This window comes from Arachis hypogaea, chromosome 20 (assembly GCF_003086295.3).
Source record: "Arachis hypogaea cultivar Tifrunner chromosome 20, arahy.Tifrunner.gnm2.J5K5, whole genome shotgun sequence".
NCBI lineage: Eukaryota > Viridiplantae > Streptophyta > Magnoliopsida > Fabales > Fabaceae > Arachis > Arachis hypogaea.
The window spans coordinates 140,673,453-140,689,107 of record NC_092055.1 but is presented as its reverse complement, the minus strand read 5'-3'; the positions used below and the strand labels follow the sequence as shown (position 1 = coordinate 140,689,107).

The following is a 15,655-nucleotide window of genomic DNA, read 5'->3' as shown; positions in this document are numbered from 1 at the left end:
GAAACATTTAGAAAGTTGTGGTAGAATAGATATTTGTAAAGAAGGTTCTGGATAATTAATTTGGACCGTTGATTAAATTTTTAATCTTAACCATCCATTAAGGAGGTGGATGGCTATAAATAGGAGGCGAGAGTTAGTGTAAGGACGTGTGAATCATTTGTAACAAACACTTGAATAATAAAGAGTTCTTTCCACCAAAGTTTCCTTTCTCTTGTGTTCTCGTGTTCTTAGCTTTCTTGCTAAGTATTGAGGGTTAGGCTGACTTGGTCTTAACTCAAGAGGTTGAGTAAGTACGAGTGCCGGCACGGTTAGCGTTGGAGTGTGTCCAAGGCCGTGACATACTGGTGTTACTAAATCAAAGTTATATATTACATATTTTAATAATTTTTTATAAACTATATTTAGATATATATTATGAAAAATATTAAATGATCATCAGAATTTAGAGTTAATATTCAATTTAGTTTTTGAACTTGTATGCGAATTTTAATTTAGTTCTTGAAGTTTTAATTATCTTTCTTAGTTCCAAAATTTTGCAAATGTGACTCACATTAGTTCTAGGAAATGTTAGAACTTGTAAAACAACGCTATTTTGGTTTTGGCATTCAAATAGTCCAAAAACGACGTCGGATTACTTGCTTTAGGAGGAAAAGTTTCAATAAATACCATTTACGGTGTTGGCTGTCCATGCCAGTGTTCTTTTAGCGTTTGTGCCCGCGAAAATTATATCAGAACTAACATGAGTCACATTTGTAAAATTTGTGGACTAAATAGAGGTAATTAAAATTTTAAAGACTAAATTAAATATTATCTGAAGAATTTATTATTTTTGCCATCATATTACTTTAAAAAAGAATGTATAGGGCTTTTAATAATAGGTTAAAACTAAAGATTGCCTTTAATCAAATAAATCGATTTTTTTTAATAGTGCTTTTTACCCAAAATGAGTCATGAAAGCTGACATTCCACACGCAAATATCTTCACTTCTGAAGTAAAGGAGTCTTTTTCATCGTAAAAAGAAAGCCCCCCAAACATGGCTTTAACAGAGATACACTTTTGGATTTTGGTTGAGTCAAAAAGATTTATCACACGAATTAAGAAAACATGTTAAAAATAGATAAAGAAAAAGGCAAAAAGCACATGCAATAAAAAAAACTGCACTTTAATGTGGAAAAAAGATAAAGAAAAAAGAACTGCACTTTAACCCAATATCAATTATCAATGATGAAGTAAAGACACTTTACATATGTTTAATTGTGACAACCAATTATGTTCACCGTGTAAGGGTAAAGTTGTTTAACAGTTTAACTATGCTTGAGATGATATGGAAGTGGATGTAAAAGATCAAATATAAAAAAATAAAATAACAAGACAAGAATATTAGAAGAAATTCTTTTTTTTATTTATGAATTCTCAAATACAATGAAGAGCATCTCTTCATAATTTTTCTTCAAAATCATAATAATGAAAGTTGTATTAATTAGTTTTTTTCCTTAAAATGTGTACTTTTTATTCATAGGCTACATCAAAGATACAATGGTAAAATTTGGTATATTTATATAATATTTAAAGGATATTTTTATCGTTATAAAAAATTATATAGTGCTGCGTAATTTTGCATGATATAGGCTTAAATACAATAATAATCACTAAACTTTCAATTTACACACTATCTTAAATGATTAGTGATGCAGGATCATTGTTTTATTGTTTCAACTTCAAGAATCATTTTCAGGACATAATTAAAAAATTATAGAAGATTCTTCATATATATGCTAGCCGCAAAACACTTTTTCTCCATGAGAACCAAAATCCAAGAATATGCTAAGTTTGTTATGTGAGGTTTCTTACTATTAGTGTCTCAAAGCCACAACAAACTCGGAAATATTCCTAGATGTTTGGTAATACTGAGATAGAGACAAAAGACAAGACACCAGTAAATTCACTTGTATCTTGTCTTTTGTCTTTTGTCTCTATCTCAGTGTCTTATTCTGTTTCTCATAGCGTGAATTTGCTTGTGCTTGTCTTTTGTCTCTATCTCAGTGTCTTGTTTTATCCTGTTTTTTGTTTCGAACGCAGCCGAATGAAAGCTGAAACTCATTGTGTGCTCTCTTGAAATGCATGAACACGAGAAATTGCTGCAGGGTTAGCTTCCAAGATTTGAGACACACCTAATACACGCTCTTTGTCTTGTCCTTTTTGTTCCACCTTTTTAGAAACACCATTTTCTGATTCATACAAGTGCTTTCTTGAAGCCTCATTTGGGCCATCAATTCTAAGTGTCTTTGGAACCAAAACACATATCTCCGATTTCTCGTCGTCCATGAAGACATTACCATCTCTGGTGTGTTTTCCGAGCGTCGGAGAGCCATTGCCGGAGCAGCAACTGTTACTTGTAGTAGAGGAAGAGGGTGAAAGACAACCGTTGGATCCTATTGAAACTGCGGCGGTTTGTAAAGGCCACACTTGTGCTCTGTTCCAGAAACTTCCAGGAACAAATTGCAACGGAATATTCGGTGGCGAAATGGTTGGAACTCCCCTCATTGTTGCCGGAAAAGTCAAAGGCACCGGAGAACCACCATTATTCCAACCTGGATTCCAAGAAAATATCCATGGAGGAACAGGGTAACACTTTCGTTCTAACGATTCATTTTGAAAATAAGAATTCGATGAGCTTGCTGCATCAACATTTGCCTTCTGATCTCGAAGACTAAGCATTGACTCCATGGATTCACAGAGAGGAACATCTGGACCAAATTTCAACACAGAACCATTGTTACCAGATGAATCTTCTTTTGGTTCTAACCTTGCGGCCGGAGTTCCCTCGGATACTATTATGTGCTGGAATTGAGAGGCCAGGTGCTTATTCTTCCGCCTTCCGGCTCCCACCGGAACATTCCTCATCGTACCACCAGCAGTCCAATATCTTTGACAGTTCTTGCAGAAGTGCCGCGGTTGATTGACGTTGTAGTTGTTGAAATAACAAAACTTTGTCTCCAAACTGTTGCAGCGTGGACACTGAAGAATCTTTTCTGGCTTCTTGAAACTTCTTTCTTGATCTGTGTTACTACTCTCCTCATTTCCTTCCTCAGTGTTCTTGGATTCTTGTTTGCTGTAGCTTGATCCGCAAGTATTCTTTTCTTGCTCAGAGTTTTGAGCAGACTGAGTTTCTACTTCTTTCTTCTTCAGGCTGCTGCAAGAACTCTAAGATTTCAAAAAATTAATCAGCAGTCAATTAATCAGAGAAAGTTTCTAATCACAATTTTACTCTCCGAGCCGTTTCGTGTTTTATCTGTTACTCTGGAATTTCGACACTTTCAGATGCCATGAGCTATGAATGTACCGAAATCCCAGAGCGAAAGATAAAAAGAAACGAAGAGAGTAACAAACTTTAGAATAGACAAAATCAAAAGCAAGGAACAACTAAAAACATAACAACTATTTTTGTTTGAACTTCAATCTCTTTCCACAATGCAGCAATTTCCTATGTCCTGTATCTTAATTTTTTACCACTATATTAGGTGTACATAAAAAATTAACCACTAAATTAGTCGTTCATATAAAATACATATTGAAATATAAAATATATATTAAAAATAAGTTATCCTACACATATTTATATACCTAGTAGCTAATTTAATAACTAATTTTTGTGTACACATAGTAAATTTTTAGGGAGCTATTTAAATGAAGATGCCAAAAACATCTTTTTATAAAGATACTTTGTATAAAAGTGTAATTTATTTATATGACCACATTTTAAATAAAAACAACTTTTATAATATATCAAAATCTAACCTTACCATTCATCATCTAAGGGTCAAAAAATTTTTTTACATAAAGACAATTATAAAATCTTCATTGGAGTATCCACCAGATTTTTAATCTTATAAGATAAATATGTCTTGCCTTCCATTAATATGAGGATTCCAATTAATCAACATAGTTTAATAATGAAGCATGAACATGAAGGGTTATACAATGAAATTCAAGTTGGTGAAGCATTTTTTTTCAAACATAAAGAAGCAATTCATTGGAAAATAATCAATACCAGCCTAATAGAAGAGATAATAACTAAGATTGCTTTTGGATTTTGTTTCTAAAACAGAGACAACAACAGAAAGATAGAGATAGATATGTTCTTTCTACTTTTAGGAAACAAAGAAAATACTAGAATTTTTTTTCTATCTTTTCCATAACTAAAAGAATTTATATATTTATGTGTCAAATGTCAACGACAAAATCAGTATCCAAACTAATCCTAAGTTGTTTTAAGATTAACCAGCAAAGAAAAAACAAAAGAAAGAAAGAAAATCTTACTACAAGAAAAGAAAACAAAGATGAGAAGAACTTAAGAAAGTATCTACCATGGCTGCAAAGTTTGCCTGAATTTGACAACCCATTTGAGAGCTGGCTGGAATCTGAAACTCCGGCAAAGGAATCTTCATGCCAAAGAGCATGATACCCGGATCCTTATTATCAGACATGTTCCCAGCACCACTCATTAATCTTTTGTAGTTTTGTTTGATGTTACTACTATGATGATGTTTTTGTGATGCAAACTTGCAAAGTGTGAAGTTCTTCACCACTCACCAACTTCTATGTGTGTATATATATATATATATAAGGAAACAAATGAGATTGAGATTCAGAGTTAAAGAAAAAAAGAGAAAAAAAGAAGAGGCTTTTGTGTCAACAGAAACTTTTTATTCAAAAAGAGGAGGGTGAAAGTTTCACAAAACAAAACCCTCTGAAGAAAAGGTCACCCTGCAAAAAGCACAAAGAACATGATCCATCATAGACACACTGCCATCTTTTTTAGGAGACTTGAACCTGTAACCTCTTAAAATGAGTATAGAAAGACTATGCCATTTGAGCTATAAATCATTGGTTTTTATGGAGTTAAACTTAAATAAAAATAAAAAATAGATAAGAATCATTTTTAATATTAAATATATTATTTAACACATTTTTAATATTATTTTTAGTATATATCTTTTACAAATAACTACTGTTTTAACTATTGAATTTTTCTAGACACATAAAAATATTTTCAGAAAATTTAAAAAGTTAATAACAGATGAATATTTGGATACTAATTAACATAAATTTTGTTAAAAATATATATTTTTAAATAATTATATCAAGTATATATTAAACAATAATTAGTAATTTAATTATATTTTTTGCGTGGTCTCTTCTTTATGCTTCCCTTCATACAAGTCATTAAAAAACTTGCCCTTTATTCATACGGAAAAAGAAAAGTGATACTTTTTTTTTTCTTTTCTTAAATGTTTTGGAAAAATGTCACTGGAGAAAATTCAATACATTGGACCGTACACAATATTATATTATATAAATCCCTTCTTATCACTTTACCCTTTTTGCTTCTTTTTTTAATCCGATTAAATATCTAATCTTGATTCATGCACCAGTGATCACTTGACACTAACATGTGAAAGTTGAGTTTATTTGTTATATTATATTCGGTAGTTTGATTCTGATTCACAACATTGTTTTGATGTGTACCTTAGCTTTTATAATTTTGGTTTATTCATATTTTCATTTAATAATATGATAACACTTCATGTAATGAATTTTGATTTTTAATACCTCTTTTCTAAATTATTCTCATTTTTATATTTTTATTTTATCAATATTAGTTATTTTTTTCGTCGGTAACCTATTAATAAAAGAGAAAAATATGTTAAAATAATAAGAATAAAAATGAATTTGCACATTTATTTAAAATTAAAAATGTTTTTCGTCAGTTCTTTAATTCATACACGTGATTGTAATAAAATAATTATATGGAATTACCGAATGAAAAAATATAAGTAGATAACAAAAATATTAAACAATATAAATAATAGATATATCAAATGTTTAATTCACTAAGTATGTATATGGTTATTCTAAGTCATTGATTACCTAACATAACCCTTACCAAATTATAATAAGTCTTTTATCCATTTTCAAACAAATATCTACTTATCAAATCAACGCTAGAAAGATAAAAAAAAGTTCATACTTATTTTAATAAATGATAAATAAGATATATTTTAATTATTTTTTTATTATCCAGTATTTTTGTACTTAAATTTATAGATGAGATAGAATTAATTTATGTAATAATTAAAACGGATAATTTATAATTATTACTATTATAATTCCAATATACTTTTGTGATATTATTACCAAATAAAAACTTTAAAATAAATAGTTATTTAAAAACAAATATAATGTTTCTTTTTCAAAATTACTTCTGGAAACTTTTTCTAGTGGTGTACTTCTAGAAACATTAATTTGAATTGCTATTGATGATACTATTAACACGGTAATTAATAATAATAATAATAATAATATTTTAATATAATATTAATATAAAATAATTTTATATGTACATTTAATTATATTAATAATAAAAAATTTTAATATTAATCGTAATATAATTATTTAAAAAATATATTAAAATTAATTTTATATTTTATATTTTATTGCAATATAAAAAATTTGAGTGTTATCATAAATTTAAAATAAGATTTTAATCAGGATTATAAGTATTGAATAAATTTCACATAACTTAAAAAAAAAAAAAAAACTAACAAAGAAAATTGGTCCAATGGGAATAGAAGAAAGAATGCTAGGGTTGTAACAGCTGGCAGATGAGTCAGCCAAAAAGGGGGAACCAGAGCCAAGATGGGAATGACGTCAGAAATAAAGTGCAAAAAAGTGATGCAAAGATATTAAAGTGACTTTCTAGTGAGAGAAATTTATTGTGTGATAACAAAAAGGAATATTTTAGAAAGAAAATGGGGAAAAAAAGCATGGTAAAATTGTAACAATAATAAAATTTAACAACTACCAATTGAAAAAAATTAACAATGACAACTGAAGAAAGCAATAACAACATGAACATATAAATTGCATTAACAAAAATCTAAAGTATCAAGAGTGCACAAACATAAGGATAACAAAGTGAAGGAAATAACAAGTAGAATTGAAGAACAAAAGGTGCTAGAACAATAAATTGCAAGGAATTGTAAATAAAAACAGAAATTAAATCTAAATCTAAGAAGAAATCGGAGTAGAAACCCTAAAACCTAGAGAGAGAAGAGAGCCTCTCTCTCTCTAGAATTCTACATCTCAAACCTAAAATTGTGAATGAATGATTCCCCCACAGTTTCACTCTGCAGCCTCTAATCTGTATTTTCGGGCCTGAAACTAGGTCAAAATCAGCCTAGAAATCGCCCCCAGCAAATTCGCTTTACTGAGGCACGTGACACTCGTCACGCGTACGCGTCGCTTGCCTGCTGCACCGATCACGCGTACGCGTCGCTCATGAATACTCAATTTTTTGTGTTTCTTCCACTTTTGCATGCTTCCTTTCTATCCTTTAAGTCATTCCTGCCCTATAAACCCTGAAAATACTTAACAAACATATCACGGCATCGAGTGGTAATAAGAGAGGATTAAAAATTAGCAATTTTAAAGTCAAAGAAACATGTTTTCAATCATAGCACAAAATTAGGAATGATTTGTAAAACCATACAATTTATATGAATACGTGTATGAATAACTGATAAAATCCACTCAATTCAGTACAAAATAAATCGTAAAATAATGGCTCATCAAAGCTCCCCACACTCAAACATTAGCATTTCCTCATGCTAAGTTCAAGAGAACCAAAAGAGTGAAGAGAAAATGGCAGGACTTATGCAATGCAACCTATCTAGATGCAAGCTACCTACATGCGTGTGTGTGTGTGTGTATATATATATATATATATATAAGCATATATGTGGTCAAAGCGAGTCAAATTTCCAATAAATCATATATGCACAATCAAGGGCTAAATCAATCATATCAAAACACATTCATAGTTGAATTGAGTTATTTAAAAGAGTTCATAAACTTGCAAGATAAGCGATTATCAAATATGGACATATGGAATTGAGCAATTGAACCCTCACCGGATGTGTATATGCACTCTAATCGCTCAAGTGTTTAGGGTTAAACCACTCAAATCTCCTCTAATCATACTTTCTAAAACTTTGTTCTTCATTTAACCAATCAACAAATATTTAGTGTACAAATGCAAACATCATGAGGACTTTTCAAGGTTGTAATAGGGCTAAGGTAAGGGTGCGGATATATGTATGACCAAGTGAGCTATCATTTGAATCTTTGACTAACCTGAGTTCTCACCTAACACATGCACACTCTCTATACAATTCTAAGATCAAGCCTAGCCACCCACGATCTCACTTTTACACATATACTTACACTCATGTATCAATTCCAATTCCATCACATATGCATTGATCTTTTTATTGAACTTAACATTGGGGTAATTTTACCCCCTATTCATTTATTTCTTCTTCTTTTTTCTTCTTTTTTTTCTTTTTTTTTTATATATATGAAAGCATAATACATCAATGCATATGGTTTCTATAATTTCACACGAGTATATACCCAAATTCTCAATATTTGTCAATAAAAATAAAACACATTCTCATCAACCAAAATTCTCACATTTTTTCACACTTAGTTGACACACTATTCTAAGCTAACCAAAGATTCAAATAGGACAATTAATTATTTTTACGCTTAAGGCTAGTGATGTGGTAATATAAAGAACAAAAGAGGGTCAAAAAGGCTCAAAGCGGCAAACAAAAGTAAATGAAATGGTAGGCTATTTGGGATAAGTGAGCTATAATCAAATGATGGCCTCAATCACATAAATGCATGAATATACATTAAATAATAGACATATAGAATGGAACAAACCAAAGATTGCAATCATAGAGAAGAAAACACACAAGAATCAAAATCATGGTTAAATAATGTAACCATATAATTAGGCTCAAAAACTCACAAGTTGTGTATTCTTTGCTTAAAAACCATATTCCAAGCTATATATATACATCATGCAAGTTTGAAAAAAAAAATTTCAACTCAAATCAATATGAATCTTAATGTCCTTTTTAAGAAAAAGAAACATTTCTTGAAAATTTTATCAAATTGACCAACATTTATTATATTATATATATACTAAATGAAATGTTGTGATTATGAAAAGACAAAAATTTGTAGTTCACTCCCTATTTTCGATCAAACTAAATTTTCACATGCAAAAGGGTAAACTAAGCTCAATAATCCACATTTTTCCAAATTACAACTACTAAGCCATATATATATTACTAAACTAAAAGATGCAAATCCAACTAAAAATCTAGAGTATATACAAGTCAAAGTGCAAAATGCGATAAACTCAAAATTATCTAAAATAACTAATATATACAAAAGCTAAAAGTACAATAAAGTAAAAATGTGCAAGTATTTGAAATAAAATAAAATAAAGCAAAATAAAACAAGAATCTGAAATGGGTCACCAAATAAAATCCGTCAATGACGACGACCTCTCCACACTTAGATATCAACATCGTAAAATAATGGCTCATCAATACTGCTCCACATCAAATCTCCTAGGCTTCAATTCCTTCATTCATTCTTCAATTTCTAAGTTTTCAAGCCCAAGAAATAATCTCAATTTAGATTTGAATTTGATTATAATTTAAATTTCATTTGAATTTGTAATAACTTATAAATAGGACCTTGCACACATACAACACACACCTTTGGAGGGAAGTCTTAGGACTCTCTCCTCACTCTCATTCTCTTCTCTTCTCTTTTCTTCTTCCAATTTCTTTCATCATTTTCTAATACTTTAGTTATGAATTTCTAATTCTCTTCATTGAAAAAGAGAGTTCTATTGCAATTCAATGGATTAATTTATTTGATTCTTCATCTTCAATTCTTCTTTTCATTGTTTCTTTAGAAAGAATTTGAATCTAACTTAAATTCTATGAGAACTTAAAAAATGGATCATAAAATTGAGCTTGAAAATCTTTCTCTTAATTCTTGTAAATTTGGGTTTGGGATTGATGTGACATATAATCGACCCATAACTTGATTCATGAAATTGTGTGGCTCTAAATCAAAGACTAATCTTCATCTCTTCTCATGAACAATTAGATCAAGACACTGACAATTGATTAAGTTAAGAGAAATTAAATTACTAAGACATTGAAATTTAATCACTTATGATTTGGCTAGAGATCAATTATTACATGATTGAAGAGGAGATGAAAATTATTGATCTTGAAAATGCAACATCTCTTAATCTCAATGTTCTTCCCATTCTTAAATTTTACAATTTACATTCCCAGTATTTACATTCTTGCGTGCACTTTAAATTTTTTGGAATTTACATTTCCATCATTTTACTTTCTTGTCATTTATTACTTTTCTTTACTTCTTATTCAAGTCATTTATATTCTCAATTGTCCATCATTTAAAATTGAACCGTCTAACTAGAATAATTAATTAACTATTATTTGTTTTATTCGTTAATCTTTATAGGATCGACACTCACTTACCGTAAGTATATTACTTGGTACGATCCGGTGTATTTGTTGATAGTTATCCGGATATAGAGATTTATAAAATCCGTTTCGTTGGACTTGTATCAATTTAATTGAATTTAATTACCAACAAAATTTATACACGTAGCATCACTGATTTTGTCAATTTTAATTTCACCTCTTTCATGATTTAATTTATTGTATTAATTTAAAAACATCATGTTAAATTAAAAAAAGAGAGACAATTGAATTCTTTAATTGGTGGAAGGAAAAAAAATTGAGGTCAATGAAATACAAATTAAATTAGAGATTATTGGAATTAATGGAAATTATTAAAATAGTAGCAACAATGAGGGTACCATAATCAGAGATAATAGGAAGGTTGTATTTATATTGGATTCCAAAGAGAGAGCGTGTGAGAGAGAGGTCTTGTACTTTAATAATTAATGCCGTGGATCATGTTTTACCAATTTCTTTTTATAAAATATTAATAAAAATATTATTTATATACTAAAATTAGTTACTAATGTATTTATATATAAATATATATTATTTAATTTATTTTTAATACATATTTATATTTTAACGTATATTTTATACTAATAATTAATTTTAGTGACTAATTTTAATGTATATATAATAAAGTTGTAATATTAACTATGCTGATTTTCAGATTTTGATGCATAAATTCAGTTAGAAAATTTCATGCACGGAGTTAAAAAAAAAATTATTAAATAGTACTTAAAATTACATTAAATTGATGGTGTATTATATATATAAGAGGAAGGATACATAAGCAGAAGTACCACCACACTACTCATAAGATGAACAGCACCACCTTAATAATAATAACCTTGTTTTGTGTCTTTCCCTTGGTGTTAGGAGAATTAAGGTTAGGATTCTATAGCTTCAGCTGTCCAAGAGCGGAGGCAATTGTTCGTGATGTTGTGCAAAGGCGTTTCAACACTGACAAATCCATAACCGCCGCCTTGCTTCGCATGCACTTTCACGATTGTTTTATTAGAGTATAAACCTACTATTTAATTGTATTTTTTTTCTCATCTTTATTTAGTTTTAATTCTTCTGAAAGAAAAATATAAATGCATGTCTAATCTTGCCAATAAGTAATAGCTCAAATGGCATAGACTCTCCATACTCAATTAAGAGGTTACGGATTTGAGTCTCCTATCTTTCCAAATTTTTGCCAATGAGTAATAGCTCAAATGGCATAGTCTCCTCATACTCAATTAAGATGTTGCGGATTCGAGTCTTCTATTTTTGATAAAAAAAAATGCATGTCTAATCTTTCTTACATAGATTCATAAATCTCAATTAATATAAATAGGTATAGGTATTTTAGTATTAAGGTGCATTTAATTTGTGTTTTTACATAGATCTATAAATGTTGGAGGAGAAGGGTAGTAGTCACTGGTCACATGAAGTTGATAGTTGAGAATTTTTAGACAATAATTTAATTAAATATGTTAAATCATTTAACGAAATTTTTCATTATGAACTTCATATGAAATTAGCTGCACATGATTTTTTATTTTTGTTCTTTTTTTTTTTTACTAAAATCTTTGATATGCTGATTGCTTCTCTGTTTCAGGGCTGTGATGCGTCCTTGCTACTCGATCCAACTGAAAACAGAACATCGGAGAAAGACGCAGGGCTAAACCAATCCGTACGAGGATTCGACATAATTGATGAGGCTAAAAGTGCTTTGGAACAAGCTTGTCCTTCAACAGTGTCGTGTGCAGATATCATATCACTGGCAACGAGAGATGCGGTGGCTTTGGCGGGTGGACCAAGCTACAATCTGGGAACAGGAAGAAGGGACGGGCTTGTATCAGACCCAAGAGAAGTGAAACTTCCTTTACCATCAATGTCAGTGTTCGAGGCTCTGCATTTCTTCACCGCAAGGGGCTTTACACTCTATGAAATGGTGACACTCGTCGGAGGAGGACATTCTCTTGGCTCCACCCATTGTAGCAATTTTCGCAACAGACTTTCCAGCTTTCGAGGAAGCCTTGATCCCACCATGGATCCTAATATGGATGCAGCATTGGGGAAGGTACCAAAGTATCTTAATTTATTAAAGTTAATTGGTTTAATTACTCTGTTGTTACTATAGTTTTGTGAAATTTTCAATTATGTTTCTATACTTTTTTTTAATTGAGTTCCTACACTATTTTTTTTTCAATTAAGTCTTTCTTAATAGTAATTGACTTAATTTTATAGAGACCCAACTAAAAAAAAAAGAATTAGTATAGGGACCTAAATAAAAGAAAAAAAAGTGTAAGGACCCAATTAAAAAAAATTTGGTGCAAGGACTCAATTAAAAGGAAAAAAAAGTATAGGAACTTAATTGAAAATTTCGCGAAACTATAGGAACCAACAGAGTTAATTTTATGTGAAGTTGATAATTAAGAATAATTAGATGATAATTTAGTCAAATCTGTCAAATCATTTATCAACTCTCAGTTATCAACTTCACATAAAGTTAACTACACATGAATTTTCATCTTTATTAAAAGGTATTTAAATCCAAACAATTTAAATGTGTAGTTATCTTAATGTGAAATTGATATTTAAAAATCGTTAAATAATTTAATAAATTTAACTAAATTATCATCTAATAATTTTCAACTATCACTTTCATATAAAAATAACTTCACGTGAGTGTTTATTACCTTCAAATAAAATTGCTCATCTAATTTAGATTATATTAAATTCTATTTTGTACAAATTGCGTGAATTGAATTGGATTTTAGATTATTTTTTTAAAAAATTGAACCAATTGTAAAATATAATAAGATATTATTATTTTGTTAGTAAATTTAAATTTGCATATAATATCTTTAGTTTGTTACAAAAAAAAATTTATATATTGTTATTTATTAAAATTACTTCTATTTTTTAATAATAAAATCATATTTTTTTTATTAAAAATGCATTAATCCAAACTATAATAATTTGTAACAGATTGAATTTGATTTTAAAATAAAAATAAACTAATTGATTATAATCACAAAATATAGTATACTTTGAATCGAATTAATTTTTTTAAAATGGACCAAAATCGCACTACAAACACTTTTAGTATTTATCTCCTTTACAGTAATAATAATAAAATACGTGATGATATTTTAGGTGTGTGGATCGGCAAAGCAGCCAGCAACAACCGATCCAAGTGTGTATTTGGACCAAATCACGCCTTTGGCATTTGATAATCGCTTTTTCAACCAAATTCTTGCGAAAAGAGGCATACTTAACCTCGATCAACAGCTGGCTTTGGACCCATTATCAAGTGACTTGGTCTCGGGTTTTGCGGCGGATGGTGAAAGCTTGTCACAAAGCTTTGCAAGTGCAATGATAAAAATGTCTTCCATTAATGTTACACTTGGAAATGAAGGGGAGATTCGAAGGAACTGTAGGGCTGTTAATCATCCTTTATAGAACCATTATACATTATTAATTAAACGTGTCTCACTGTCCCAAATATGCATGTTATTATCTTTTAAGAAAGTATTGCATATTACTTAAAATAAGATTGACAAAATCATATTATATTGGATAAATCTATAAAAAAATGTTAAAGAATCATTATAATTTATTATTTTATTTAATTATTAATTTAATTTTTTTAATTTAATAATATATTTTATTTTATATTTTTAAATAAATAACTAATTAATAATTAAAAATAATAAATTCTGATCATGTTACATCATCCTTCATTTAAGATTATGGTTTGTAACTACTTGTAAGTACTCTGTATATAAAATATTGGACCTTATTAGACGTTTGTTTACAAAGACAGGACACTGAGACAGGGATACAGAGACACAAAATCGTGTTTGATAGAAAAGACATGAATAGAGATAATGTGTCCAGAGACACTGAGTTAGTGTATTTTGTACTCATCCTAACAGGAAGAACACGGAGACACTAACAAGAGACACAACTTATTTTTTATTTTTTTTCATTATTCTTGTTAATTTTTCATAATTATATTTTTTATTATTATATTTTACATCTCAAATATTTTGAATGAAAAAAAAAAAGAATAAATTAAATTTTCATAATTTGTTCTAATTTATTACTAAACAGAATACAAGAACACAAAATTTTGTGTCTCTGTCCATCAATATCTTGTCCTATCATATTCTCAGTGAACGCAACCTTTATTCCTGTATTTTAGCTTAAAATGACTTGGAAGTCCTTAGCCAAAAGGGGCTCTCCTCAAATTCAAACTCAATACCTTCCTACTTAAAATTCTTAATTTAACTCTAAAAATTAATATACAGTTACCTTTATATAAAATTAAAAATTTAAAAATTTTAAATATATCAAATTATTTAATAATTATATTTTTAATTATTAACTTTATAATAAAATAACTGCCCCTGAGTTCAACTTTGTTTTAAGTTTTAACGCCCAAACAAAGTATTATTGGCAATAATATATAGATTAAAAAAACTTTTCCACAACAACAAAATTTACGGAGGAAAACGTTCAAGGGTAACACAAAAATGAACCAAGTTCAGATGAATAATGGTGGCAACGTGAATAAGTTATGACTAGTTCTGATAGACCACGCTATCGTGTAGTGTAAATGCAAAATAATAATACCCCCATCCATAAATGTGGCTTTGCAATGTATTTAATTTTTTAAAAATATATATACAAAAATTCAGTCATTAAATTAACTCAATTACAATGTATTTGTATATATTATTTAATTTATGTTCAATGTGTACATAGAATTATTGAATTTTTAAATAGTGTTGACAATAATCTTCTTGAAATTCCACAAAAAGTTAAGAATCACCACCCTGAATTTACGATCACCGTTACTTTGGGCGTCAAACTCATTATAGTTTTCTTGTTTGATACTCTTAATATCTATTTTGAATATGACGTTATCCTCATGAGTCATGACTAGCTAGATAGAATTACCTGAAATTGACCATAAGACTTTAAATTAAAATAACCTTTTTTTTATATTAGAAGTTTGGAACCAACTAAAAAAGGTCCTTTAATTTAGCTTATAGTATTGGTGAAGAGTAGTGTTAAAGTAAAATAACATTTATAGAATTTAGTTAATAATAATGGTCACGCAATAACACAAAATCAGATTTTGTTTTTGATATTGGAGTAGCAACAGTATTTTTTTAAATTGTGGGTTGATGGGGTGTTATTTTTAAATGTGGAACCGTTTAAT

General features: G+C 29.1%; 2 protein-coding genes across 2 annotated transcripts; one reads left to right on the top strand and one right to left on the bottom strand.

Annotated features, from left to right (window-relative positions):
- Positions 1-1,656: 1,656 nt before the first annotated feature.
- Positions 1,657-4,811, bottom strand: LOC112785032 (cyclic dof factor 1). The gene is made up of 2 exons (XM_025828435.3): positions 4,369-4,811; positions 1,657-3,205 (listed from the first exon to the last, which is right to left on the bottom strand). Exons 1-2 carry the CDS (start codon positions 4,504-4,506, stop codon positions 2,099-2,101), a joined length of 1,245 nt encoding a protein of 414 aa, XP_025684220.1. The 5' UTR covers positions 4,507-4,811; the 3' UTR covers positions 1,657-2,098.
- Positions 4,812-11,215: 6,404 nt separating this feature from the next.
- On the top strand, positions 11,216-14,006 carry LOC112786741 (peroxidase 44). Its single transcript, XM_025830112.3, has 3 exons — positions 11,216-11,453; positions 12,038-12,502; positions 13,582-14,006. Exons 1-3 carry the CDS (start codon positions 11,253-11,255, stop codon positions 13,885-13,887), a joined length of 972 nt encoding a protein of 323 aa, XP_025685897.1. The 5' UTR covers positions 11,216-11,252; the 3' UTR covers positions 13,888-14,006.
- Positions 14,007-15,655: the final 1,649 nt, after the last annotated feature.

Bases quoted from the DNA above. Each gene is read 5' to 3' on its own strand.
- LOC112786741 (XM_025830112.3), top strand. From the start codon at position 11,253: ATGAACAGCACCACCTTAATAATAATAACCTTGTTTTGTGTCTTTCCC. The intron at 11,454-12,037 runs GTATAAACCTAC...TCTCTGTTTCAG, and splicing joins TTCACGATTGTTTTATTAGA to GGCTGTGATGCGTCCTTGCT. The intron at 12,503-13,581 runs GTACCAAAGTAT...ATGATATTTTAG, and splicing joins TGGATGCAGCATTGGGGAAG to GTGTGTGGATCGGCAAAGCA.
- LOC112785032 (XM_025828435.3), bottom strand. From the start codon at position 4,506: ATGAGTGGTGCTGGGAACATGTCTGATAATAAGGATCCGGGTATCATG. The intron at 3,206-4,368 runs GTAGATACTTTC...TTGAAATCTTAG, and splicing joins AGGCAAACTTTGCAGCCATG to AGTTCTTGCAGCAGCCTGAA.